The sequence below is a fragment of the Prionailurus viverrinus genome, chromosome B4 (assembly GCF_022837055.1).
Source record: "Prionailurus viverrinus isolate Anna chromosome B4, UM_Priviv_1.0, whole genome shotgun sequence".
Taxonomy (NCBI): domain Eukaryota; kingdom Metazoa; phylum Chordata; class Mammalia; order Carnivora; family Felidae; genus Prionailurus; species Prionailurus viverrinus.
In genome coordinates this window covers 10,808,500-10,834,363 of record NC_062567.1, presented here as the reverse complement: position 1 = coordinate 10,834,363, position 25,864 = coordinate 10,808,500, and the positions used below count along the sequence as shown (strand labels likewise).

The window sequence follows — 25,864 nt, the reverse complement described above, 5'->3', positions numbered from 1 at the left end:
CCTTTGGGCAGAAGGTAAATGATCCCGGGTGGAAGATTTGAGATACAAGAAAGGCTGATGAAGACGGTGGCAAATATGTTGGCAAATGTAAATGAAGAGCGACCGCAAGACTTAGGAATTGTGATGTCTAGTGGGCCTTAAAATATATATGGAAGTAAAATGCCAGATAAACATAACGTGTAAGTCAGGAGCAAGTAAAGGAAGGTCCTTTTATTATTAATCTTTGAGGTTTCATTACATTTAGACTTAATAAGTATGCATGTTTTAATTTGTAAGGCACATCCTTAAAAGAATAGAAACATCCCATAAGTCAAACACGTTGGAAGAGAAGAATGATCAGTCACGCAGCAAGAAAATACAAATGTTGCTGGCAGGTGGGGTCCGAGGACTCGGGGTGGGGGGGTGGGGGTGGGGTTCCCGCAGCACCGGCCTGGAGGGTGGGGTAGAAATCAAACACGAGCCAGCAGGAGGTGAAAGCAGAGTTCACCGAAGGCATAGGGAGAGTGCAGGCGCGGACAGGGTGTCTGGGAGACACGGGAAAGGAGGGCGTCTCCTCTTTGCTCAGGGCCTGGAGTTTTTACTGAGGCTGCTGGTCTGGTGCATGTGTCCCCTAAGGCGTCCAGGAACCGGTTAGAACAAAGACCAGGGTCCAGGTGTTCTTCCTTGGTCCAGGCGTTCTTCCTTGGAGCCAGGGGGTCTTGGCGTTGAGATGTCTAGTGCAGGAGATGCATATGATGGCTTTCTCTGGGCATTCTCACCTGGACCTTCCTTCGCTGTTACCTGTTCTAGAGTCATCTAGAGAAATCATTCATTCCTTGTATTCCATTGTCAGGAGGACATACGCTATTTGCGCTATAAGGCAAATGAAGGGGGGGGTCAGGTCCGGGCAAGAATGGAAGCAGGAAGGGGAGCCTGGGTGGCGCAGTCGGTTAAGCGTCCGACTTCAGCTCAGGTCACGATCTCGCGGTCCGTGAGTTCGAGCCCCGCGTCGGGCTCTGGGCTGATGGCTCAGAGCCTGGAGCCTGTTTCCGATTCTGTGTCTCCCTCTCTCTGCCCCTCCCCCGTTCATGCTCTGTCTTTCTCTGTCCCAAAAATAAATAAACGTTGAAAAAAAATTAAAAAAAAAAAAAAAAAAAAAAGAATGGAAGCAGGAAAAGGAGCACAATAACCCATCCCCCCTCCCCTCCCGCCACCGCCCTGGGTCCCTTCAGTTTGTCTGTCTCAGCCTCGGGCAGGCGACAACAAAGAAGGGCATGGAGAAAGCAGTGGCCGGAGAATAGGCAGAGAGAACAGCAAGCGCCACAGCCCAGCGGAGAGGCAGCATGTGGTCAGAGAGGAAACGAAAAGGATGTATTTGGCTGGAGGGCAGAGCATGGCCAGCAGGTGCTGGGGGAAAGAGCAAAGAAATAAGTAGAAGACAGGGCGAAAGCGACCTTGTCAGCAAGTGATTGGAAGCACTTTGGACTTGATCTTAAGAATGACGAGAATCCATCAAGAGGTGTGAGGACCAGAACTGCCTTTCAGAATGGTCGGTCGCCCAGGGGATGAGAGAGAGACAGCTAGGAGGCTGATCCAGGAGAGGAAGGATGGTGACATCAGCAGACACAGAGCCCTGACTAAGGGCCAGGCTTTGACCTAAATATGTGTCAGGTCTTCACATTTTCAGTTATGTGGGCCCTATTCACAAAAGTGAGGAAAATATTGCCATTATTATCTGCATTTTGGAGCTGAAGATTTGAGGTACAGAGAAATTAAATGTGACAAAAAAGATACACACGGGTAGGGAGTGGACCCACGCAGTGTGGCTCCAGAAGCTGTGCTCTGAGGCCCCCGTGCGTCCCTCCACTGTGTCACGGGCTAAGGTTGGCCGTTTACCGGATGTGGGGAGTGTGGGGGGAGGAATCAGGATGACCCCCAGCTTTCTAGCTCAGGCAGCTGGGTGCATGGTGGTGGCCTCCCCTGAAACAGAAAACACGAGAGGGGGACCCAGTGCTGTTTTAATGGGGGTTGTAGACCATCTCCCCTAAGCCTACCCACGGGCTTACTGAGAGTCAGTGGGTTTCAGGTTCAAGGGGAGCCGAAAGCAGACTAGGACAGAGCGCAGGGATCACTAGTATTTAAGTGGCAGGCAGGGAAAGAGAAGCTGCAAAGGGGGCTTGGATGCAGAGGCCAGGACAGTAGGAGGGTCAGCCTGTGTCCCACATGCCGGTGTCGGGGAGCAAGGATTTCTGTCTCCTCAAAGGTCCTTCCAACAGGACTAAGAATCAAATTGACCTGTGACACATTATCAGGAGAAAATCAAATTTAATAGGTGTACATACAGGGAATCCGCACAGACAACAGAAATTGCAAAGACGGGGAAAATGAGGTGTCTGTGTCCCTCTGAGCTAAGGACAAGGGGGCAGGGGTCTGGACCTCAGAGGAAACGAATGCACTTCCCAGGGCGACAAGAGCACGTGTTTGCTAATTCGATGTTTGCCCTGCCATACAGATGGGTCACCCAGATAAGATTTGTCTCTGTTACTAACCCTGATTCTGGGAAAGACCCCCAATTTAGATTCTTGTGTGTGGTTAAGGGAGGGACAGAAGTTACTCATGAGTCCATAGCATCTCAAGCGCCTTTGGCTCAAAGTAATCCACATGCCAAAGTGGCACATTTGGGGGGGGGGGCTGTCCTGAACCCCTTCACTGGACACCAGATGCAAACATAAGTGCAATAGGAGGGCATCAGATGGGTGTCGCAAAAGTCACCTCCAAGTGCACCTTTCTAGGGCGATTTTAAAACTCTGGCTTTTCTGCGAGCTGTTATTCCTCAATCAAGAGGCTGACGGTTTTTGCAAGACTTGAGTGGTAATGCTACAGACGCCGGGAATGATTGGGTCCATCACTCCCTCTGTCTACCCTTCCAGAGACTTCTCTCACATCCCACCCTCTCTCCTGACATCTCCCCAGCACCACTCAAGTTCCCCATGTCTCCCACTCCCAAGGGTTGGGCAAAGCCTCTCCTGGTCCATCCTGGCCGTGTTCCTGGACATTAGCTCGTTGCCTTGTTGGTACAGAAGACAGCACTTGGAAGTCTCGCGCTTGGCCGGAGTTGCTCCCGCAGAGCAGAGAACAGTGCTTACAACAAGGTTGAGGTTTAATGCCCCCCTCCCACCCTGATGTAGAGAATCCGGGCCAAGGAGAGGATAGGGTGTAGGATTTCCCATACCATCTGCCCTGCTGAGACGCACCCTGGCCTGTAGACGGCTCAGGGGAAATGGGTTGAGTATTGTCTAAGAGGCCATCAGGGTATCAGTTCAGCCGGTGTATATGCCCTGCCCAAACTGTTACACTGACGGCTCATCATGTATAGCTCTTGCTGTCAGTTATCCTTTGGGGGTTTGACAGCCCAGGAAATAGCCAGCACCATAATTAAGCATAAAGACAGTAGCACGACTTGAACGTACAGTTCTCAGCCTCTGGACCAGGCCTGTTGAGAGCTTCCTCTGCACGTCTTTCTCAGCCGACTTGTTACAGGCAGCGTAGTGGTGCGCAGAAGGGGTCTGGGCTAAGCCTAGCACCTCGGCCACGGTGAGGCCTCGGGCGCGCCTCACATCTCTGTGGGCCTGGATTTCTTCGGCTGTGGGGCTACAGGTCCTCTGAGGCTTGTTTTAGTTTGAATACCCTTTGATTTCGTGGCTTTCCGAGTCGGAAGATGGTGTGCTCCGAACCTGTGCCCCCTTCCCCACCATGAAGTCAGTTCTGCCTCTCTACTCCCTCCTGGGGTCCCAACGCAGTATGGCAAAAAGAAAGCACGAGATGCTTTTGACCGGGAAGAACTGGGACACGGAAGGTGGCGGTGTTGGCGCCATTCCCGGGATTTGGAGCGCCACCATCGCAGCAGACTATACTGTCCTTGCTCTGTGGCTTTCTTCCCTCATTTTTCTTCTCCATGTTCCCAGAAGAGCTGTCCCACACTACATTCTCTCCTAGCTTCTACCTGATGCCTCCTTCTAGCAAGTTCAATGAACGACCCCTACTTTTCAACTCTCAGTGCTTCACTTTGGAAAACTGACACCCCGTGATTTCAGCAAAGGCCGCAGTGGTGCCCAGTGTGGGCTCCCAAGGTGGTAACTTATTAGTCCTTCGTGGAGCATACCAGCCGGACCGAGATGGCAGGGCCACGAGCTCCGTCCTGCCTCGGCACATTCCACCATGGGCTAGTCTTGCTTCGCCACCATTAGACTCCAGTACCATTAGATTCCCCCGTCCCCCATCACTGTATTCCCTTTCCAGGTTCCTTGGTGTCCATTCTTACCCACCAGAGAAGTTCTAATCATGTTGAACTTCAAAAAGGATAGAGTCTTCCCTTTCTTCCTAGGAGGTGCCTTGGATCCTACAGAAATTTCTCTACTTCTTTGTCTACTAGCAGTTTTACATGCTAAGGATTATTAGGAGAGGCATCCTTCCTTGGGTTATAAAAGGTCTATACTCACCAGGACCAAAGTGTCTATCTGCCTCCGATCAACTACCTAAGAGGGAGAAGCCATTCATGCACTTCAACAGCCAGCAGACTCCCATCCCCAGCAGCTTTTTCTAGAGTCCCATCCCACCTGTGTCTCTGTCTCCTTTCCTATCTTCCCCTCCCCCTCCCTTTTCCTCCCCCTCCTCCCTCCTCCCCCACCTTTTCTTCTTCCTCCTCTTCTCCAACCCTATCTCTTATTATATGCGTACTAATAATGGTAAAGAAAGGAGTCCATCATGCTCACATGCCTAGATTTTAAGTCAAAAAAGGATTTGACCTTTACTGTCACCCATTCTCTTGATGACATATGTCTAGAAATCCTAATTCATAAAACATAAAAATGGGAGAAACAGTGATTTCTAGCCATTATTCCTGCTCAACATAAAATCCCCAGGCAGTGAAATTGCTAAGTGACTTCAATACATTCCTTCCTTGTTGGGTATCGGAATGAAGGAAGTTGTTTTTCATGAGAAAGAGAAATCTAGGGCTAGATTTACTTCTCTGAATTCACTTCTCTGAATTTAAGAACATGTTGACTTTCACATCTGAAAACCACTTCAGAAGTCACTTCTTGTGCCAGAAATGACACTAGTGAGAAATCTAATGCATCAAGTTACAGAATTCTCTGTGAGGTGATTTTCGTCTTGAATGGATTGCCGTGTTCAGGTCTCCTGTGAGGACATTTGCAAACTGCCCACCACCTTCAGGGCAATGAGGCCGTAGCCTGAACATGCTGGGCGGTAGCCAGAAATAGGTAACCTGATGGCCTTCTTGGTGGTTTTCATTAGGGTAAACAGTTTTCATCATTGTTACAGATTATGTGCAAAAGTGAGAGGAACTTAGGTAAACCACTAAAAATTGTTCTGTGCAAGACATAACATAGCAAAATAAATATAGCACAATTAAAGTATGTTTTCTTTCAAACTATCTATAGCTTAAGAGGGACAGAAATGGTGTAAGGGAGGGCTTTGAAGCAAGATGCCTGGGTCCTTATCCTGGCTCTAAGATTTAGCCCTGTGACCTACATCTCTCTGGGCCATCTTGGGTTACTGTGAGAATTTCTGAGCCTAAAATATTGATAGAAAGAGAAACACCAAAGTTATATTTTGTGTGTGAACATAGAGCCACAGGTGACTTTTGATTTCCCTACTCAAGGTAATTTCCTAATGTTCTTCAGTAAACATGTATTGCTTCCAAATGAAAAAAAGAAAAAGACATGTACCCAGTATTTCCCAGTTTATTCTGGTAATAAATGATTCCTACCTTTATATCATAGGGCTCTGTTAAAGTTCTAATAATAGAATTCTATTTTGTTAGTCATTAGTAGAAGGTATTATTCATCCATTTGTCCATCCATCCATTCATTCTAGAACTACAGTGCTAAGAGATGCCAAGACAGACCCTTGTAGGTTTCTGCCTCCATGAGTTCACAGTCTTGCCCGGGAAGGGGGTGGCAAGCTGGATAAGAAAACAGACTTGTATGACAGAGCATGATGAGTGCCTAAATAAAAATGCTGTAAGAACATGTCAGGGAAGGGCGCCTAACTCGGATTCAGGGGAGTGAAGAAAGCGAGGACGGGCTTCTCCTGAAGGGAGGCCATGGTCAGCAGAGCAAGGAGAGAGAGAGCCAGCCAGGACAAGCTTTGGGGTGGCTGGTGGGGGAAGTGGCAGGCAGGCGGGGAGAAAGCTGGTTGGTGAGAGAAAGTTGGGTGCTGTAAGAATGTGCAAAAAGGTTAGTCAGGTGTGGAGGTGGGAACTTCTCCAAGAAGAGGCCCAGGGAATAAACAGTGACAAGGTCATGAAGGGCCATAGGAGACATCTGGTGGCCATTGAGCCTCATCTTGAGAGTGATAGGGAACTTCTGAAGAGTCTTGTAAACGAGTCACGTTTCAGTTTTGCACTCTGGCTGAGTGGAGTGGAGGTTGGCCAACCAGAGTAGACACTCTTGTAGTCCTCTGGAAGGGAGGAGACGCAGCCAGGCCGAGCGTGGCGGCAGGGAGGACGGAGGCTGTGGAAAGCTTGGGGAGATGTCCTCTTCAGGGACAGTCAGTAGGACTGGAGGGAGCAAGGAAGATAACAGAATCCAAATTGCCCCTCAGGCACTCAGATGTGCGTCCCCCACAGGGAAGAGGAAACACACTTGAGGTAACATTCAGATGACGTATTGACACGTCTCTGAAGAGCCACTCATCCCAAAGCAAAAGAACGCAGCCTTGTTCTTGATTCCTCTTCAAGTAAGATTATCAAGAGGAGGCTTTTCTATAACTAAACCATAGGAAGACTGGGCTGCTCCAAGATCCTTTCTGTTTGTCTTTAAAATTGTTCTTGTGCCCTTGATAAAGCTATGGGGTGATTTCATACTGCAGGTGAAATCCTGAGTGCTCATTAGCTCAACACCAAAAGATGCCATAGAAGGAAGGGAGCTTGGTCTCCGCACCGAATTCAGTAATGACCTTGGGCAGGGCTGAGGTTGTGTGGATGTGCGAGACCCCGGGATGGACGATGGACATGTGGCCCAGGAGAGAGGGTTGCCAGCACTACCTAAAAGCTACGTGCAGAAATGCTCCGGAAGAATCAGGCTGGAGACAGAAGGAGGCAATGACACTTTTAGAAATTCAGTGGTGACCCTCTGCTCCTCAGCTGTTACCATCAACGGCTGAATGCCTGCTAGAGCAGCCTTTGACCCAGAAAGCTGGGTCTGTCTGTCTTAGATACTACTTTTTTTTATATATATACCACTGCTACCACTGCTGTGCAATCTGATTGCATGTTTTCCTATAGATAAGTACCCTCTTCGACATCCCTTTACAGTCTTTTGTCAGTCTAAATTTATCCGTGGCAGCTCTCAATAGGGCAGCTGTCCCAATATCTTTGTTCCTTGATTCATTCAGCATTTAGTGAGCACTTACCCTGTGTCAGGCATTGTGCTGGGCACTGGACACAAACATCAAAAAACCATTATTGCTTCCCTCCAAGGTGCCACCCAACCCATTGTGAGGCTTTCTTGGTGAGGCCCGGGAAACTCTGTACCTGTGACTAGGCTCTGTTCCGCTCAGATTTGTCCTTCAAGGGTCATGCCCAAACTTCCCAAAAGCTTCCCCTAATGTCACCAGTCTATGGAATTCATCTTTTTTCTATCCATGTTTTGGTATCAAATAATGTGCTGCTGGGCTGTGACTCACTTCATCGTGTATTTGTTACCTTCTGAACTGGATTGTGGGTTCTGGGCGGGAAGGTTGTATTAGGCAGGGTTCTCCAGAGATACAATCAATGAGAGATATAAGGAATTTCCTATAAGGAATTGGTTGGGTGTTTATGGTGGCCGGCAGGTGCCAAGATTAGCAGTTAGCAATCTGAACACCCAGGAGAGCCTATGGTGTGGTTCCAACTCAAAGACAAAGACCCATGTGCCTAGTGAAACAAGAGTTTCCCCTTACAGGGAAAGGGGAGGGAGTGCCTTTTTGTTCTTTTTAGACCTTCAACGGATTGGATGAGGCCCACCCACATTCGGGAGAGTGATCTACTTGACTCATTCTACCATTTCAAATGTTAGTCTCATCCAAAAACACCCTCCCAGACATGCCCCAAATAATGTTTGACCAAATATCTGGGCATCTCGTGGCCCAGGCAAGTTGACACATAAAATTAGCCATCACAAGGGTCTACCAGTGTTTTCCATCTCTTTAGCAGCACCCCCACGTTACGCACCGTGGGCTTGGTATCCAGTCTCGCCCTCAAGGAGCAAGCCCGCGCTCGGTCATGGTCTCCTGGAAGCTGCCAATGCTTGGGAATTCGGGCAACCTCAGTCTGCAGGCTGCGCACGGGCCATGGGGCAATGGGAGGAACAGTATCTCTGGGGGAAAAGACGCTCTGAATTAAAGAGCCCGACACACCATCCAAAAGAGTCATCCCTACAGAGAGGAAAGGATCTGGGGTCAAGACAGTAGGACAAAACCCAGACCAGAGGGAGGCAATTCAAAGCAAAACGTAGAAGCTGGAGGCAGGAGAAATCCCTTGATCTGGGAAGGGTAGGAGACGCTTCTCCTGCCGGCTCTAAACTCTTCCCCGTGACAAGGGGGCCCGAGGGTCCCCAGGACTTGAGGGGAGGAGGCACCAACGGGCATCTGACGTGCTGCAGGACGTGGCAGGTGGCTCCTGATGACCGCTCTCCTTGCTGAGAGCCTGTTTAGGGGGCCAAGTCATGGAGGGGTCCCAGCCCCTCTTCTGCAAGCTGATGGGGACGGTCAGGGGGTGCCAGACAGAGAAGTGGGGGCCCGAAGCAGGGAGGAGGATGTGTGTGGAGCCGGCAGTCAGTTCCCTCATTTGAGAACAGTCTGTATGGAGCCTGTCAGACCCCGTATTCTGTACTCTGTGGAATCCAGCAGGGGAGAAAGCAAAGCCTTACTCTCAGAGAGCTCACCCTTCAGAGGGTGAGGGGTGCCTGGGGGGCTCAGCTGGTTAAGTATCCCAGTTCGGCTCAGGTCATGATCTCGTGGTTCATGAGTTCAAGCCCCAAGTTGGGCTCTGTGCAGACAGCTTAGAGCCTGGAGCCTGCTTTGGATTCTGTGTCTCCCTCTCTCTCTCTGCCCCTCCCATGCTCATCCTCTTTCAAAAATAAATAAACATCAAAAGAAATAAAATTAAATTAAGCACACTGGAGGAAATCACATGGCCCCTCTGGGCTTCTGTATCTTAAAAAATTATATATATATAATGTATATATATTATATACATATATATGTATATGCACACACAAACACACACACACAATGGAATATTACTCAGCCACCAAAAAGAAATCAAGGGGCGCCTGGGTGGCTCAGTCAGTTAAGTGTTTAAGTGTTTGACTCTTGATTTTGGCTTGGGTCATGATCTCAGAGTCATGAGATCAAGCCCCACATTGGATTCTTCACTGAGCACGGAGCCTGCTTAAGATTCTCTCTCTCTCTCTCTCTCTCTCTTTCTCTTTCTCTTTCTCTCTCCCTCCCTCTCCCCACTCTGCCTCTCTCCTCTGCTTATGCCCTCTCTCGCTTTCTAAAAAAAATGAAATCTTGCCATTTGCAGTGATGTGGATGGAGCTAGCGTGTATTACGCTAAGTGAAGTAAGCTGAGAAAGACACATACCATATGATTTCACTTACATGTGGAACTTAAGAAACAAAACAGATGAACATGTGGGAAAAAGGAAAAAAGAGAGAGGGAAACAAACCATAAGAGACTCTTCACAGTAGAGAGCAAACTGAGGACTGATGGAGGGAGGGAGATGGGGACTGGGCTAGATGGATGATGGTCATTAAGGAGGACACTTGTTACGATGAGCACTGACTGTTGTCTGTCAGCGATTAATCACCGCACTCTACTTCTGAAACCAATATTGCACCGTACGTTAACTAATTAGAATTTAAATTAAAAATTTAAAAAAACCCAAACAAACAGAAGATGTCTCGATTGGGAACCCAGAAGCCGACCCTAGGACGAGGCTCCAGGTACAAGCCGTTGATTCAGGAGGAAAGGAACCCCTGGCAGGCAGTGTGGGGAGCAGGAAGGAAGGGAGACCGCCAACAGACTATGTGAGACAGTCAGACATTGCTGCCTGCGACCGAAGCTTTGTCCTGCTGGGAGGCTGGGTGCTGGTGTAAAACACACCCCTCAGATGGGTTCCTCTGAGGTACCTGGTGGCTGGGGCTCTTATGCACCGCCTCCCCATCAGTCATTGGTTGAGGGCTGCTCCCAGGGCATTTCCAGTCTACTCAGCAAGATGCAAAGGACTCCAGAGACGAGAGAAAGCCCTCAGGCCACAAGACGCAGATCCGCCAATTCAGAGGAGTGGTCTTGGCCAGTGGTAAAGGCGGGGGTGGGGGTGGGGGGCTGTGGAGTACATTAACATATTAGCGGAGGCACTGGAGTGGTTTCGAATGGGGCTGGCTTTTTCTGTGCATAATGGTGACTCTTCCTCAGTTAAGACAGTTGGAAGAACAGGACCAAGACAGGCACAATTTTAATGTTCCTGCAATTATATTTTGGAATAGAACAGGATGATTGATACCAGGTTTCATGGCTTTTGTGTTTCAAAACATTCGACTGAAGTCTGCATTTTGAATTATTTTGTGAAATGACATTTACATGATGGAGAACAGAACAATGAATTCTTAAAAAGTAGGGACGAGTAACAGAGAACAAAGGCTAGTAAGCATAAATTTTCACTTTGTGGACTTCCTTGTCATCGCATTCCCTCTGTTTGTTGTAGTAATAGAAAGTATTGTCCCTTCTCTGAAGTTTCTTCACGTATCCGGTCTCTGGCCAGCGATCTACCTGCACAACAGAAACCAAAAGACAAACACTGTGACGTTGGTTTTATTTTGATACAGTATTTTACTGTCAAATAGTTAGCAGTATACTTCACCTCCAAGAGTTAAAGCATAAAGTTAAATCTAAAAATACTTGATTTCTCGAGACAGTATTATACACACCTCAGACACATCATAAGTTGCATCCCTTTACTGCAAAACAACTAATCGGGTGCTTCTCTCTAGATCCCAATTTCTAGATTTAAATTTCTACTCAGTGGCCAAGATGAAACATTCAAAATACTCTAAACTTTATTTTTCTTAGGTTTACAAGTTATCTCGGACAGTACTACGTCCTGACTTCTAAAAGTAATGCCTGAGGAGGAGATTAGGCTCAGGCTCCACTCTGGTGCTGGACATTGACAGCACAGCAATGTCGAATGGAAGCAGCCAGAGTCTTGGTACCGCAAGGTGCATATGCATTCCTCACGTCCACCTCACAAGTTCAGCTTGAAACCCATTTTTTGATAGAAATTTGAGGTCGTGATTTTGATTTTCACCTTTCTTACCGCCCCTCCCCCCTATTCTTTCTCAGATGCCATATTGGCTTGTTTACTTTATCATTTGGCTTGACCTAACTGGGACATCTTTCTCCGCTTCCTCTCCAAATTCGTGTTCTGCTTTCTCGATCGGGTCAGTGCATTGCGGTCATTGTTTGTATGTTTCTTCTGGATTCTGGAAGATCTACTCTATCATTGTCAAAACCTGATTATTCAGGCGTTGTGGTTTAGATTATCAAACCCTCTTCTTCACCGCCATCTCTACAGGCAGCTCATCACTTCTCATTGGCCCCACCCATAAGTCACATGTTTCCATCGGAATAGGAAAACATCATGAATACAAAGGAATGCCTGCCTTTATTTTCTAGTTGTGCATTTTCATTTTCTTCTGTTGTCTCATTTATTTAAGAATTAGCAAAAATAGGTAGCAGCATAGCTGATAAACCTTGGCGGACTTTCTGACATACAGTATAGGAAAAAAATCAATGCTTCCTATTACTAGGTAAAGCTTGTTTTTCATAGCCTCCATTGTCCCCAGCAGAGAAAGGAGGGTGTTCTCAAGACGTCATTATAACTCTCTTCCTCTGGGGGCCAGGAGCAGGTTATGTTTCACTTACTAGGTTCCCCAAAACCATCTCATTCAGTTAAGAAATAGCCACTGTATATGGGATGAGCCTCCAAACAGCTGTGCTGGTTCTGTGCTCATCAACCTCTAGTCATTTTAAATACTCCTTTGGTATTTTATAATTTTTTCTTCTTGGCCTTGATGATTCCCATTCAGCCTAGGAAAGCTTCACTTTTGTGACTAGAACAGAGTGGCATGGTCCTCAGGACTAGCTAGGGAGGTCAATAAGCTCTAATAGCGTATGTGTCCCAAAAGGACATGTGCTTCAGGTGAGGAAAGAGAACTCTGCTCAAATTCTTCAGACCTTCATATGCTGGCAGAGACATGCCAATCGAGGCAAGCCTTCAGTTACCATCCTGTCCGACCTTCAAGGTCTTCTGCAGATGTCTCTAGGGACATGGAACCATTTTGGAGGATTGTCCCCCAAAGGAAGCGATTTTGTCTTCCTCGAAATTCCTGTGCTTCCTTTTTAAAGGTATGCATATTCTGACTTGCATAAAGTTTGACTGTTCTTGTCATTTTTAATCTTCGACTCCAAGGTTATAAGAATAATAAAAGCCATAATTCATTAAACACTTAGCATTCGTTCACTCAACAAATTATTAAGCCCTACAATGTCAGGCACTTCAAACACGTGATTTCATTTAATACCTGCGACTGTTTTCTAAAGGGGGCCCTGCCGTCACCATTCTACTGTTGAGCTCAGCCAAGTTGAGAACCTTGTTCAGGATTACCCGGCTTATGAGACGTAGAGCCCGGATGCAGACCCTGGACAGACAGATTCCAAATCTGGTTCTCTTCCTACTAGCCGACCCCATTTCTTAAGGTCGGGTGCTCACTTCTATTGTTATTTCCTAAAGCAGCTGGCACAGAAATGTGCACGTGGTAGTGACATGCCACGCCAGAACGTGCCACTTTGGCATCTGATTGTTTTGAGTTAAAGTCAAAACCGGTGCACGAAGGACACTCTGAGTCTCCTCTCTGTCCCTCTGAAAGCAGGAATAAATCTCCCGTGTGACAGCTACCCTCCCTGCACCCGGAGGTAGACAGGCCTCCTTATCCCCACAGACAGAGAATTCAGGGCCAACAGGGCAATGTAAACAAATTCGGCTTAGTTTCCCCACTAATCAGTACTCAAGCCCGTTACTTTGTCTTGTTAGTTCTCCACGCATTTATCAATTCTTTGTCTTAAAAGGTACATCAACAGCCTGCTTTGGTCACTTTTTCGGTCTCATATCTCTGGGGCCCTCATACGTATGAAATTAGATGAAATTTATTTTTTCTCCTGTTAATCTGTCTTGTGTCAATTTAATGACTAGACCAGCGAAAAGAACAAAGAGGATCCGGGTGAAATGTTCTCCTTCCCGACAGTTTGTATGCAATAAATATATACTAAAGTGAAATGCAAGACCTCTTCAAAATTGGCAAGTCACACAGTGAATAGGTGTGTTCTTCCCTACATCACACATCCCCCTCTCGCTTTGTGGGACTTCCCCTTCAAGGATGTTCTTCGTGTTCTCTTAAATCTGATTTTATCTCAATCACAACGTTATTGAGGTGGGAATGTGATGCACAACCAAAGTCAGGAGTCAAATAGTTTTTTTGTCACCTATAATCTCCATAATAAACAGAATCTAGCCTCTTCATAACTCGTGGTAAAAACAAAACAAAACAAAAAAAACCCTGAAACAAATAATAATTACACAACAAACTGAATATCTGGTAATAGAATTACCTGAGTAAGGGGAAAAGATGCTAGTTTTGTGGATTACAGGAATGATTCATTTAGCGGAGCACGGTTGCTCAATAAGAGAAAGTTCTTAATGTTCCCATGCTGAGGGACCACCTCTGCCTCCAGTCTGCCTGAAAATCACTCCTCTGGGCCTCAATCTCCTCGTCAGTAAAATGAGAGAATTGGAGTAGGCCTCCCTTTTAGTTATTCTCTGGTTCTTTGTTTGATTTTAATACTTTTCACTAAATATTTAGAATTCAGGTTTAGCTAGAAGTCTTACCATAGAAACTTGTTTCACTTGTTTATATTCAGTTTCATCCCGATATCCTGCTTGTTGAAACCTGTACAGATTTTCTATCTCTTCTGACCATTTTTTGGCACGACTTACTGATTTTGGTTTCGCGTCAGAACTAGCCATGGCTACAGAAGTCTTATTAGCAATTATTTCTGAAAGATGTTTAAAACAACATTAACAGAGCACAACCCTGACAACTTTGAAAGTCCCTTTAAGAATGAACAAAAGTAGAATTTTTAAAAAAAAAATTGGAAAGTGGAGAATCCCACTAGGTATATTAAATTCTAAGCATTCCATTCTAAGATTGAGAAGGATTCATGCTCTACTCTGGAAATAAAATAAATCCTGAAAGATACATAGAGAACTGCCTTTATTTCTTCATCAAATAAAACCGCATTCAGAGTGTGATGTGCTAAAGGCTCTATACTAATTCAGGTGTTCTAGGCAATAGTTTACAACATTTCTGAAGTCACACTCTCATTTTTAACTACTCAGTAGGTTGTCAAAATATCTCACCCCTGTTCCATTTGATTATATTCGAAACTGAATCTCCCACTTTTTCTTTCTCCTGAAAAGGGAAGGTAAGATCAATCTTCTTACTGTCTTCTTATTCTTCTTTCTGGGAAGCAGTGGTTTCCTCTTTTTTGCATGTCTTCACTACTTGGAGACATCCCAGTCACTCTAGTCCATTCGCTCAGGTGGTCACTGGGCCCCTGCTCCTGCGACAGCCTGATGTGAAAAGACAGACGAATACAAAGTCCGTGAAAGCTGTATGACTAGGATACTGAGATCATTGATTTTACAACAAAATAAGCAGTCACCAATAGCTTTTGAAGTTCAAACATTCAACTCTAGTGCATGCAACTGTCTATTCACCAAACTTCTATAGTCAGTTTTTCAAAGACATAATCTTTTCTTTTTAATTTTTTTTAAGTTTATTTATTTTTGAGAGAGGGAGTGAGCAGGGAGGGGCAGAGAGAGAGGGAGACACAGAATCTGAAGCAGGCTTGAACTCAAGAACTGTGGGGCTTGAACTCAAGAATTGTGAGATCATGACCTGAACCGAAGTCGGACGCTTAACCAACTGAGACACCCAGGCGCCCCAAGACATAATCTTCTTAAAAATTTTTTAAAAATGTTTATTTCTTTTTGAGAGAGAGACAGAGCATAAGAGGGGGAGGGGCAGAGAGAATGAGGGACACACAGAATCTGAGGCAGGCTCCAGGTTCCGAGCTGTTGGCACAAAGCCTGAGGTGGGTCTTGAACTCACGAACCATGAGATCATGACCTGAGCTGAAGTCAGACGCTTAACTGACTGAGCCACCCAGGCGGCCCTTTCAAAGACATAATCTTGCATTTGTTTTCCCAGTGTCATCTTATTACCAAAATGCATCAGTTAACTGAAATAAAGTGCCCAGAATTTCCACCAGGATTCCTTGAATTCATTCTTCTATTAAAATATGTTTCCATTGGCTGAAATACATTCAGATTGGGCCTCATAAAGTAGGTGCCATTCTTATTTTTTGAACTTTTTCAATTGCAATGACAAATACTCACTGCAGTAGTTCCCCCTCACCTGTGGCTTCGCTCTCTGCAGTCAAACGGTCTGGAAGCAGAGGGTCCTCATTCTGACGCAATGTCAGATCAGTGGTAGCCTAGCGCTACATCCCAATGCCTGTGTCGTTCACCTTGCTTCATCTCATTATATAGGCAGTTTATCTTACATTATCACAAAAAAGAGTACAGGAAAATATGTTTTGACAGGCCACATTCACATGCTTTTTTAAAAGTATTTTTTAATGTGTATTTTTATTTTTGAGAGAGAGAGAGAGACAGAGTGTGAGTGGGGCAGAGGCAGAGAGAGAGGGAGACACAGAATCTGAAGCAGGCTCCAGGCTCTGAGCTGTCAGCACAGAGCCCAGCGTGAGGCTAGAACTCACAAACTGCGAGATCATGACCTGGGCTGAAGTCGGATACTTAACCGACTGAGCCACCCAGGCGTCCCTCACATAACTTTTAAAAATATATTGTAATAATTGTTCGACTTTATTATTGTTATTAATCTCTTACTGTGCCTAGTTTACAAATTGAACTGTATCACAGATGTGTATGTACAGGAAAATAACAGAATATACAAGGTTTGGTATTATCTTTGGTTTCCAGCATCCACTGGGGCGTCTGGGAATGTATCTCCCAGATACATGAATAAGGGGGTGGGGAACTACTGTGTGTTGACAGAGTCAAGAAATACATTAAAGTCCAAAAAAAGAAAAGTCAAAATAATCATCACATCAGTTAGAAGTGTCCATCCTTAACATCGGTGAGTATCATCCTAAGCATGAGCTGGAAGAACAGACTTTAAAAGTTTTATGAAAAAGAGTCTTATGGTCAATGTTCTTACAAGTATAACAAATTTAGCTCAGCCTGGATTCAACAGGGAGGGGAAAGTAGGAAATGGAAGTAAACTTGATGGAATCACTGAATTTCAGATAAGTATTTCCTCAATGTGAAAGATGTGGCCTAAAAATTTCCTCCTACTTAATAAAAATAGATTAATGGAGACTTTTAGGAGGCTAAGAGTCATTTGTTTGAACTCTGTATATCAATCATACACAAGTACCAACTGATTCTTCTATGAAAAATAAGCAAGTTTGTCCAATGCTTCTTCCTCCCTCCTGTAGATTCTTGTTGCATTCTTACTTAATATTCTAAAAGTTATGGCATTTACATTCTGTCCCAAAACCATAATTCTCACAGTTGTTTGGGCTTAGTTCCAGATTTAAAGGAATTAAAGTGAAGTCCTTTGAGTTACACAGTTCACTCTGATGAAAGTAGCACCCACCCAAATGGATATATCAGGAGTCTTGTTTGGTTTTCTCCCAGCGTGCATTACGAACATGCCCAGGCCAGAGAAAATTAAGGGATTGTTAATACTGGACTTTTAAAAAACTTAGCCCTTCTTTATTCATTAGGTTTAGGTTCACAATGTACTTTAAGTCAATACTTCGTTATGTTATTGTATGAATTTATGTAAAATTTGGAATACCCCACAAAACAGTAAGTGTGACATATTTCAAGGAAACATTTGCCCTTTGTTTCCATTCATTGTAATGGGAGGCTCACTGTTTTTTGCTGCACAATACACTAGAAATGACCAACAGTGAGTTGGACAGATGTGATACAGCCTGATAATCCATTAATATATATGACTATGCATAATCTTTTCTTCATACCAAAATGACACGAAGAAACAAAAGGAGAAAAGGTACAAATTCACCGTATAAAAATACTTTCACAATTAGCCATGTTTGTTACATGAATTTAGTGGCTGTATTATACTGCTTGTACAGATCAAGCACATTTTCTAAAAGTTGTGGCACAATCATACTTTGTTTTACCCCAAGGCATTTTGGCTTTACACTTGGCTTTTTGATACATTACAAAACACTTTTATTTACTCATATTCATTCAAAAAATAGTTTCTTGAATGTCATCTATGTAATCTTTTGTCACTTTCAAACAAAGCAATCATGTCAACTGTAAACAGAAAAATGCTTTCAATAGAAGAGGAGAAAATATGCTGCATTTGGTTGTACTGGAGGAGTAACCTTCCCCCACCCCCCACCCCAGTAGAAATATGCATCTTCTAGACATATTAGGCATTTCAAAACTTTGTTTTCCCACAGTAGCCAAAGGGAACATAAATGCATTTTCAGCATAATAGAAACCCCAGCGGCTCCTGAAACTATACTATGTAGTGGTGGTGCAAATCCCTCCTCTACCTTTTTGTCTCTCTTTCTACTTATTAAAAAAACAGAATGAAACTAAAATTGGGAAAGATCAACTTACAATTTTTCGATTAAATATTTCAGTAATCCTTGGAAGTTCAGTGGTAATATTAATTCCGCTAGCAACATTCAACACTTTGAAATTTAGAGGTTTACTTCGCGGAGAATTGTGGCAAAAAAAAAATACTATAAAATAGATTTGATCTTCATAATATTAAGTTGTAGTTACAGAAACAGGAAATGGCAATGCCTGACTTTCTAGTTTTGTAAAAATTGAATTTTATTAGACAGTATTAAGGTTTATACATGTATTTAAACAAAATCAGCTATATCAAATCCTGGATGATCTAAGGTTCTAATCTAATAGTAGAAGCCTTTGATGTACCAACCATCTTAAGCTCTCTTCTATTTTTTTTTAAATATATGAAATTTATTGTCAAATTGGTTTCCATACAACACTCAGCGCTCATCCCAAAAGGTGCCCTCCTCAATACCCATCACCCACCCTCCCCTCCCTCCCACCCCCCATCAGCCCTCAGTTTGTTCTCAGTTTTTAAGAGTCTCTTATGCTTTAGCTCTCTCCCACTCTAACCTCTCTCTCTTTTTTTTTCCATCCCCTCCCCCATGGGTTCCTGTTAAGTTTCTCAGGATCCACGTAAGAGTGAAACCATATGGTATCTGTCTTTCTCTGTAGGGCTTATTTCACTTAGCGTACCACTCTCCAGTTCCATCCATGTTGCTACAAAGGGCCAGATTTCATTCTTTCTCATTGCCATGTAGTATTAGATTGTGTATATAAACCACAATTTCTTTATCCATTCATCAGTTGATGGACATTTAGGCTTAAGCTCTCTTCTAAGCAAAAGTCCTTTTCACTTCCTTTTTTTTGCTCTGAAAAGTGCTTTTTCCGTTTAGCGGTATTAAAACCCCAAGAGCATTAGCATCCCAAATCTTCCATTTCTTTCCCTACTTTAATTTTTTCTGCTCTTAGACGCACCGTCATAGGGCAAAGGAGCCAATCAATAAACACCCCTAGGCTTGTTTCTGGAACCTTAGAAAGGTCTCATTAGAAGGTCTCTGACAGGGCGCCTGGGTGGCTCAGTCAGTTAAGTGTCCGACCCTAGCTCAGGTCATGATCTTGCGGTCCCTGAGCCCAAGCCCTACCTCGGGCTCTGTGCTGACCACTCAGAGCGTGGAGCCTGGTTCGGATTCTGTCTCTCTGCCTCTCCCCTGTTCACACTGTCTCTCTCTCAAAAATAAACGTTAAAAAGAATTTAGAAGGTTTCTGACGTCAGTTATCCCTCCCTTCCCTCCACTTTTGGGGGGGGGGGTGGTCAGCTGAAAAAACTGGTTTCCCAAAAATGCCTTTGCAGTCTATGGTCTAGGCGGGCTAATCTGCATTTGTTCAGCGTAAAGCCACTCCTTTTGGGTCCCCCCCAGCTGACCTGCCTTCTCCAGCCTCTCAAACCTTTCTTCTGCCAGAAATCACCAATTTTGTATGTAAGGTAAATGTGCTACATAAGGCTGAGACGGAGAAAGAATTCTGGAAACAGGAGGTCAAATGGCTGGTCCGCACAACTCTGAAAGGAGACCCCAGAATAGCAGCCCCTCAAGCCCCAGAAAACGCGGGTCGGCTTGGAAGCTACTGGAAAATAAGATTCTGAAACTCAAGAAATATCAAATAAAGACCATTGCTATAAGGGAGAATACAAACGCCAGCAGCACAAATCTCAGCCACCACAGGGCATGCCAGAGCGGAAGGGGCGGAGCCGAGGCTTCCGGGGCGGGGCCGGGACGGGAGCAGCGGAGGGGGCGGGCCCTTCGGGCCCCTCGGGACGGGTCCACCCCCCCCACCCCCCCCACCCCCCCCCACCCCCCCCACCCCCCCCACCCCCCCCACCCCCCCTGCGCTGGGTAAGGCTCTCCGTGGTTACCCTCGCTTACCGACCTGGAGAGGCCGAGGCACCCCTCCCGGGAGCTCGCAGGAGAGCGCGGAGGTGCTCAGGATCCGCGGGCTGGTCAGCGAGAGGCCAACTGTCGGGGCCTCGGCGACGCTCGCGTCTCCTAGCAACGCGGAGCGCCGCGCTCCGGCCCCGCCCCCTGCGAGCGGGCCCTTGGGCGCAGGTGCGAGGGTTGGGCTGGGCTAGGCTGAGGACCCAGTTCGGAGAGTCACGGTTGACCCCAGGGTGCGAGGCTTGCAAGGGCTGAATCCCAGGCAGAGGTAAGGAGCCGAATGTGTTCTTTGCCTCTGCAGCCCCAGGCGGAATTCCGTTGGCGATTTTGGTTCCTGATAGTAGATATGTCCTGTCTGTCTCATGCTTCTTTTCGTTTTGTTGAAATTAAATGAACTAACCAATTCACAGGGTAGAGCATGGTGCCTGACAATTAGTAAACCTACAAAAAAACAACACCCGTAACTTACATGATTTTTCTGTATCATTACCTTTATTCGTTTATTTAAAATACTGTCGATTTGCCTATAACTCCCAAATTTATTTCCTCAGCCCAGATCTCTTTTTGAATTCCAGACCTGTATACCCAGCCTATATTCAACATGCACTTGGTTATCCAAGACCCCCCTCCCCGCCCCCGCCTCTAAGCACCCCATCCGCAACCTGCCCCTTCCACAGTCTTCCTCCTTCAGTAAATGGGTCCTAGAGTCCACTCTTTGCCTTGCCTTCTTTATCCGTCATTGTTGGCTTTTCTGTTCCCAGTGAGTCCAAGCCACCACCGTTTTCCCCCTACTCTGGTTATTGCGATAGTCCCCAATAGGTCTCTCTTGTCTCCCCTCGTCGATGCCCAAAGCAACAATCAGTGCAGTCCGTTTAAAACATCATTCAGATTGTGTCCTGCGATGGCTCCCCATCTTGCAAAGTAAAACCCAGCAAAACCTTACAAGATTCTCTCTTCCCTTGCTCTGGAGCCCTGGATCACTCCACTCTAGCCATGCTGACCTGGCAGTTCCTAGCCTAGCTTCCACACTGAGGCCTTAGTTGTGGCTTTTGCCTCTGCCTGGAATGGTCTTGCTCCATTTATCCCCTTGGCTGACTTCCTCTTCTTCAAGTTTTCCCAGCCCCATCTCTTTAGCCCACTCCTCCCATCATGCTTTCTATACCCCTTATTATGCTCTAGTGTTTCTTTTGTCCACAGCACTTATCACCACCTCATATACTGTTTAAATTCCTTTATTTCTTAATTTTATTATCTTCTGCAAGAATGTGATTTCCAGAAAGACAGAGATCTTGTTAACCAAATTGACTGAACTTCAGGTTCCTTAACTGTAAAGTGAAGACAAAACTGTACCTGTCTGATAGGGTAGTTTTGAGGATGACACAAGAAATATAAACCATTTAGGACAGCACCTGGGACTATATAGATGATAGATAATGATTTCCACTCGAATGTGTACTGCACTGCTACATAGGTTTGTCTCTGCTTTGCTCACTGCGGTCTCTTTAATGTTCGGAATAGTCACCGGCACACAGTAGCTGGTTGGGGACTGTTTGTTGAGTGAATAAATGATTCCACACCATTGGCGTATTGTGGCAGCTTCCTATGGAGATGCCCTGCCCCAGACTGCCTGAGTGCTCTTTCTAACTTAAATTGCTTTCACACTCAGAATCCCCTGGAGGGTGTGTTAAAATAGATTGCTGGAGAGTTCTAATTCAGCATATCTGGGCTACAGTAGAGATTTTGCATTTTTTTAAAGTTTCTTTAATGTTTATTTTTGAGAGAGACAGAGACAGAACTTGAGCGGGAGAGGGGCAGCAGAGAGAGAGGGAGACATAGAATCTGAAGCAGTCTTCAGGCTCTGAGCTGTCAGCACAGAGCCTGATGCGGAGCTCAAACCCACGGACTGGGAGATCATGACCTGAGCCGAAGTCGGACCCCCAACCAACTGAGCCACCCAGGTGCCCTGAGATTTTGCATTTTTTAAAACAACTTTAAGTAGGCTCCACCCCCAGCCTGGGACTTGAATTCACAACCCTGAGATCAACTGAGCCAGCCAGGAGCCCCATGATTTTACATTTCTAACAGGTTCCCAAATACTGTTGGTGAAGCTCTTCCAGGGTCCATACTTGTTCTGATCTCACCTGTCACTCTCTTGTTTCAAACCACCCAGGCTTCTCACTGCCACTCAAATTACACTCTTTGGTTTGGTCTGGTCCCTTCTTACCCAGTTTAGCCTTGACTTCCCCTGTTAAGTCCCTATTATTTTATCCCTTTTGCCCCTAGTGCTTTGGTTAAAAGGAACTATTTGCAATTCCCAGACTGAATAAAAAGCTCATTGCTGAAGAACAGACTTCAACTGTTCTTGGGCCTGGAAGCTGAACTCAGGGTCACCTTGTTTGATAAGTTCTTCCATAGCAAATTCCTTTCCATAATTGAGCTCTTCTGCTTGATGTCCACACCACATTCTGAGCACACTTCCATTAAAGCACTTGTGAAACCTCTTGCATTTATTTCTATGAGTTTCTACTTCTCCCAGACTGTAAGCTCTTGTTCCATGGCTCATTCCTTTATGTACATCCGGTTCCAGCACAATGCCTGGCACTTAGTGGATGCTCAGTAGATAATAATAAAAGCTAATATTTATTGAGTACCTACCATTTTCCAGGACTTTTCAGTGGACTTCCTTCCTTCCTTCCTTCTTCCCTCCCCCCTCTCTCTCCCTTTCTTTTCTTTCCTTTCCTCTTTCTTTCTTTCTCTCCTTCCTTCTTTTTTCTTAGTTGAATAATAACACTTTTTAATCGATCAGAGGGTTGAGAGTAGGAGGAATGGCGAAGAGCTACTGGTGGTAGAGAGATATATGCAACTAATGCAGAATACACATACATTGTGATTTTTCAAAGCCACCTTCTTGCTATGTGAGTTAGCCATGTAGTATCTTCCTAACTCCTCCAGAGAAGGGATATCCTTGCTAATCTTGTTTACTTTGTCCACATTCTCCCATACATTCTCCAAACATTTTTAAAGCAAGTCCATTGAGCTATGATTGAAATGCAATAAATAGCACATATTAACCAGCATATAATTTGGTAAGTTTTGACATCTGCATACACCTGTTGTTTCCTGTGCCCCCAACCAACTGCTGAGTTGCTTTCTGTCACTTTCGATCACTTCACATTTTCCATAATTTTACATAAATGGTATAGTACAATATGATCTCAGACTTCCAGCTTCCAGAACTATGAGACAATTAAATTTCCATTGCTTAAGTCACCCAGTCTGTGGAATTTGTTATAGCAGCCCTAACACATAAATACACTTCTTTAAAAAACATATCTCATGGCATACTTCCTAGTGTGACACTATTTCTTCTAAAATAATAGTACAGAATATAGTGGATTTATAACCCAGTTTATTTATATTGACAACAGCTTATAAAATAAGAAAAATATATCTGCTAGTGATTTCCCGGCAAAGACTTACACTTACCTCAAGAACTCCCTTTTTGGTATTTAATATACACTTGGTAGCTGTTTTCAGTCCTTTTGAGATGAGACAAACCAGGGCTTAGAAGTCCAAAGAGCTTGGGATTGCAGAAAGATTCCCAAGTGGGGAGTGAGGAAACAGAGCAGTAAGTGATGCTGTTGACTGCATTTCAGTTTTCTCTCCTAGCAGCTACAGGAGGCATTTCTCTTGGGATGCAGTATCCAGCAAATTTGGCTTCTCCTGAAAATTTATTTTGACCTGAGGATATTATAGCCTAGTAAGTGATTGTGGCTCCCTCTGGAAGAGCCGAATAATTGGCTGACTTCTCCCAAGAGTACACGTGTGCACGTCTGTGGGCTGTGCTTACCCATCTTCATTATTTCCTAACCTATCTTCTCCCTTCATCCTTACTCTATTTCCCTTTGTGCTTTCATACTGTATCCATCATGGAAAGAAGGGAGGATACATAAGTGGATAGAGAAAAATATGAATATTATCTTGGCCTGCCTTGCCAGGAGTTCCAAATTCTGGCCGAGGTAGACACGCCAGATTCTCCAGGTACCAGTCTCACTGCAGGACTTGGTGTTAGGTGTAGACAGCTTAGTCCTCCTTTATTCGAAGACAAACCATCTTATACCAAATCAAAGGTGTTGGCAACAGCTTACTAGCGGAATGCTTTACTCAAATGAGTGATTCTGATGTCATACCATTCCCACTCACCCTTCTTTCTCTTCCTCCCCTTCTTTTTCTTCCTCTTATGAGAATTGGAATAGAACTTTGAGGACCAGGGTGCAGGGAAATGCTGATATTCTCTGAGGTTGGCATTCTGATTCCTGATTCCACTGCTTAAAATTCATTGTTCTTGGATTTTTCCCCATATTACTTTGTGCGTCTGTGGAAGCATTTGTTCACCATATTTTGCAAAGGTGTTGTCTCCAAATGGGTTGAAAACGTACCTGAAGGCACGTCTTAGTCGTCGATGTAAACGCTGCGACGCTTATAACGATGGTATGCACAAAGCAAGACCTCAACAGTGTTCAAGGTGTTTGTATTAATATCAAGGTGTTTAAAGCAGATTTGCTAGGAAGGGGCCCGATAAATGGCCCATTCGCCATTCGGTGATTCTTAATGCTTTAACAAACCTTTTCATAAAGTTGTTTTGGTGGTTAAAAAATCCCAGAACTTTCCCCCCTTAAGACCTATCCTTTTTCACCCACCACTTCTTTTTCGTTTATGTATCCTTCGAACTTCTAAAAATGTAGCTCAAAAGGGTGGTGGGCTGGTGGCGGGGGTGCGGGGCTTGGGGGGGAAGGAGAGCAGAAGGCCAACCCATAAGCTATCCTTGGGATCTTTACTTACCTACCCTAAGATCACGCATCTGAGTTGTGATCATCAGGGATTGTTCACTCACTCAGTTTGTAGATTATAAATGGAAGCGGGAACTAACAGTTATTGAATCTACCATGAGTCACATACAATTTTTTCCTCATACAATTCTCATGTTATCCCCCAAGGTAGAAACTGGGAAGATGACGGAAAGAAGGAACTGAGCTCGGCTTTCAGGCTCTCAGACAAGCAGGGGGTGGAACGCAGCCGGATTTCAAAGAGAAGCTTTACACCCCCCTTCGTGTCTTTGCCTCCTTGGGTGGAGCACCTGCTACGGGTGTTCACTTTCCCTTCGCGCTATCGTTCCTGCACAGACAACGGGCACTCTGCACCAGAAGGTCACCCGTGTTGAGTCAAAGTTCCCGGCAGCGCCACCCTCTTCGCGCCGCACCCTAGATCCTAGCCGGCCGCCCCAGCCCTAGGCACTGCAGTTGTCCCAGCCCAGCGTGGGCAGCTCCGATATTTAACTCCACGGGTCGCTGGCCGCAGAGTCTCCCCTGAGGCTCTTCGGCACCGCCCCTACCACCGCACGGCTCCTCTGATTGGACGTGGCTGCGCCCGGCCGGCCAATGGCTTGGCGACGGCAGGTTCCCGGAAGTGGCGGCGCGGCCCGGGAAGACCTCAGTTTCCGCAGGCTGAGTCGGGGCCGGTTCCGCTGGCTTCGCGGGCGCTATGAGTTGCTTCCAGGGACAGATGGCCGAGTACCCGACCATCTCCATAGACCGCTTCGACAGGGAGAACCTGAAGGCTCGCGCCTACTTCCTGTCTCACTGCCACAAGGGTGAGAGAGCGTGGCTCGCCGCCCGTCCCCGGGGACGCGGGCTGCCAGGGTCGGGGCCCCGCGGGGAAGCCGCCCGGAGCGGGTGGGGGCTCCAGCCAGGGAGTGCAGGCTTCGGGAGGCCAGGGCCGAGACTAGCAAGTGCACCTTATCCCAGCCTGGCTCTTCAACTTCTCTGAGGCTTTATTTCCTCATCTGTACAACGGGTTGCGCCTTGACCCGGGCCAGTTTGACCAGGCGTAACTCTTAGGTTCTCGTGGTAGTTCTCCTAGCAGCTCATAGTCAGAGGTCAGCGAGGATTACTCACTTCTTCCTCCACATCTTCGCTACCGTGTTATAAAGAAGACAAGTTTCAGATGAAATTCCGCCTTACCCCGCAAACACTTACCATCAGGCAGGTGCATTCACTCACAAACATCCTGTCTGTGAGCTCTACAAAGTGCAAGCGGCCCCTCCTTTTAGATGTTCTT

The 25,864-nt window shown here is 45.7% G+C and overlaps 2 protein-coding genes across 11 annotated transcripts in view; one reads left to right on the top strand and one right to left on the bottom strand.

The window, feature by feature from the left end:
* Nucleotides 1–25,864, top strand: part of DCLRE1C (DNA cross-link repair 1C) — a 93,375-nt gene that overhangs the window by 24,365 nt on the left and 43,146 nt on the right. For 2 of the 7 annotated variants that reach the window (XM_047866546.1, XM_047866545.1), the window contains exon 1: nt 25,215–25,397. The exons of 2 other annotated variants lie outside the window; for them this stretch is intronic. In XM_047866546.1, coding sequence (XP_047722502.1) covers nt 25,289–25,397 — 109 coding nt within the window. In that variant the 5' untranslated portion in view covers nt 25,215–25,288. Of the gene's footprint in view, nt 1–19,937; nt 20,016–24,744; nt 25,398–25,864 lie in introns of those variants that run through there. 3 more of the 7 variants (XM_047866543.1, XM_047866544.1, XM_047866550.1) reach the window with 3 other exon arrangements.
* MEIG1 (meiosis/spermiogenesis associated 1) lies at nt 10,545–19,882 on the bottom strand. 4 transcript variants are annotated; one of them, XM_047866563.1, is made up of 4 exons: nt 19,743–19,882; nt 14,523–14,735; nt 13,992–14,158; nt 10,545–10,819 (listed from the first exon to the last, which is right to left on the bottom strand). In XM_047866563.1, the coding sequence occupies exons 3-4, from the start codon at nt 14,127–14,129 to the stop codon at nt 10,691–10,693; spliced, it is 267 nt and encodes an 88-aa protein (XP_047722519.1). In that variant the 5' UTR covers nt 14,130–14,158; nt 14,523–14,735; nt 19,743–19,882; the 3' UTR covers nt 10,545–10,690. The 4 variants fall into 4 exon arrangements, 3 of the variants coding, with proteins under 3 accessions (XP_047722519.1, XP_047722521.1, XP_047722522.1); XM_047866565.1 differs by having other exon boundaries at nt 19,739–19,845; XM_047866566.1 differs by lacking the exon at nt 19,743–19,882 and adding an exon at nt 15,583–15,737.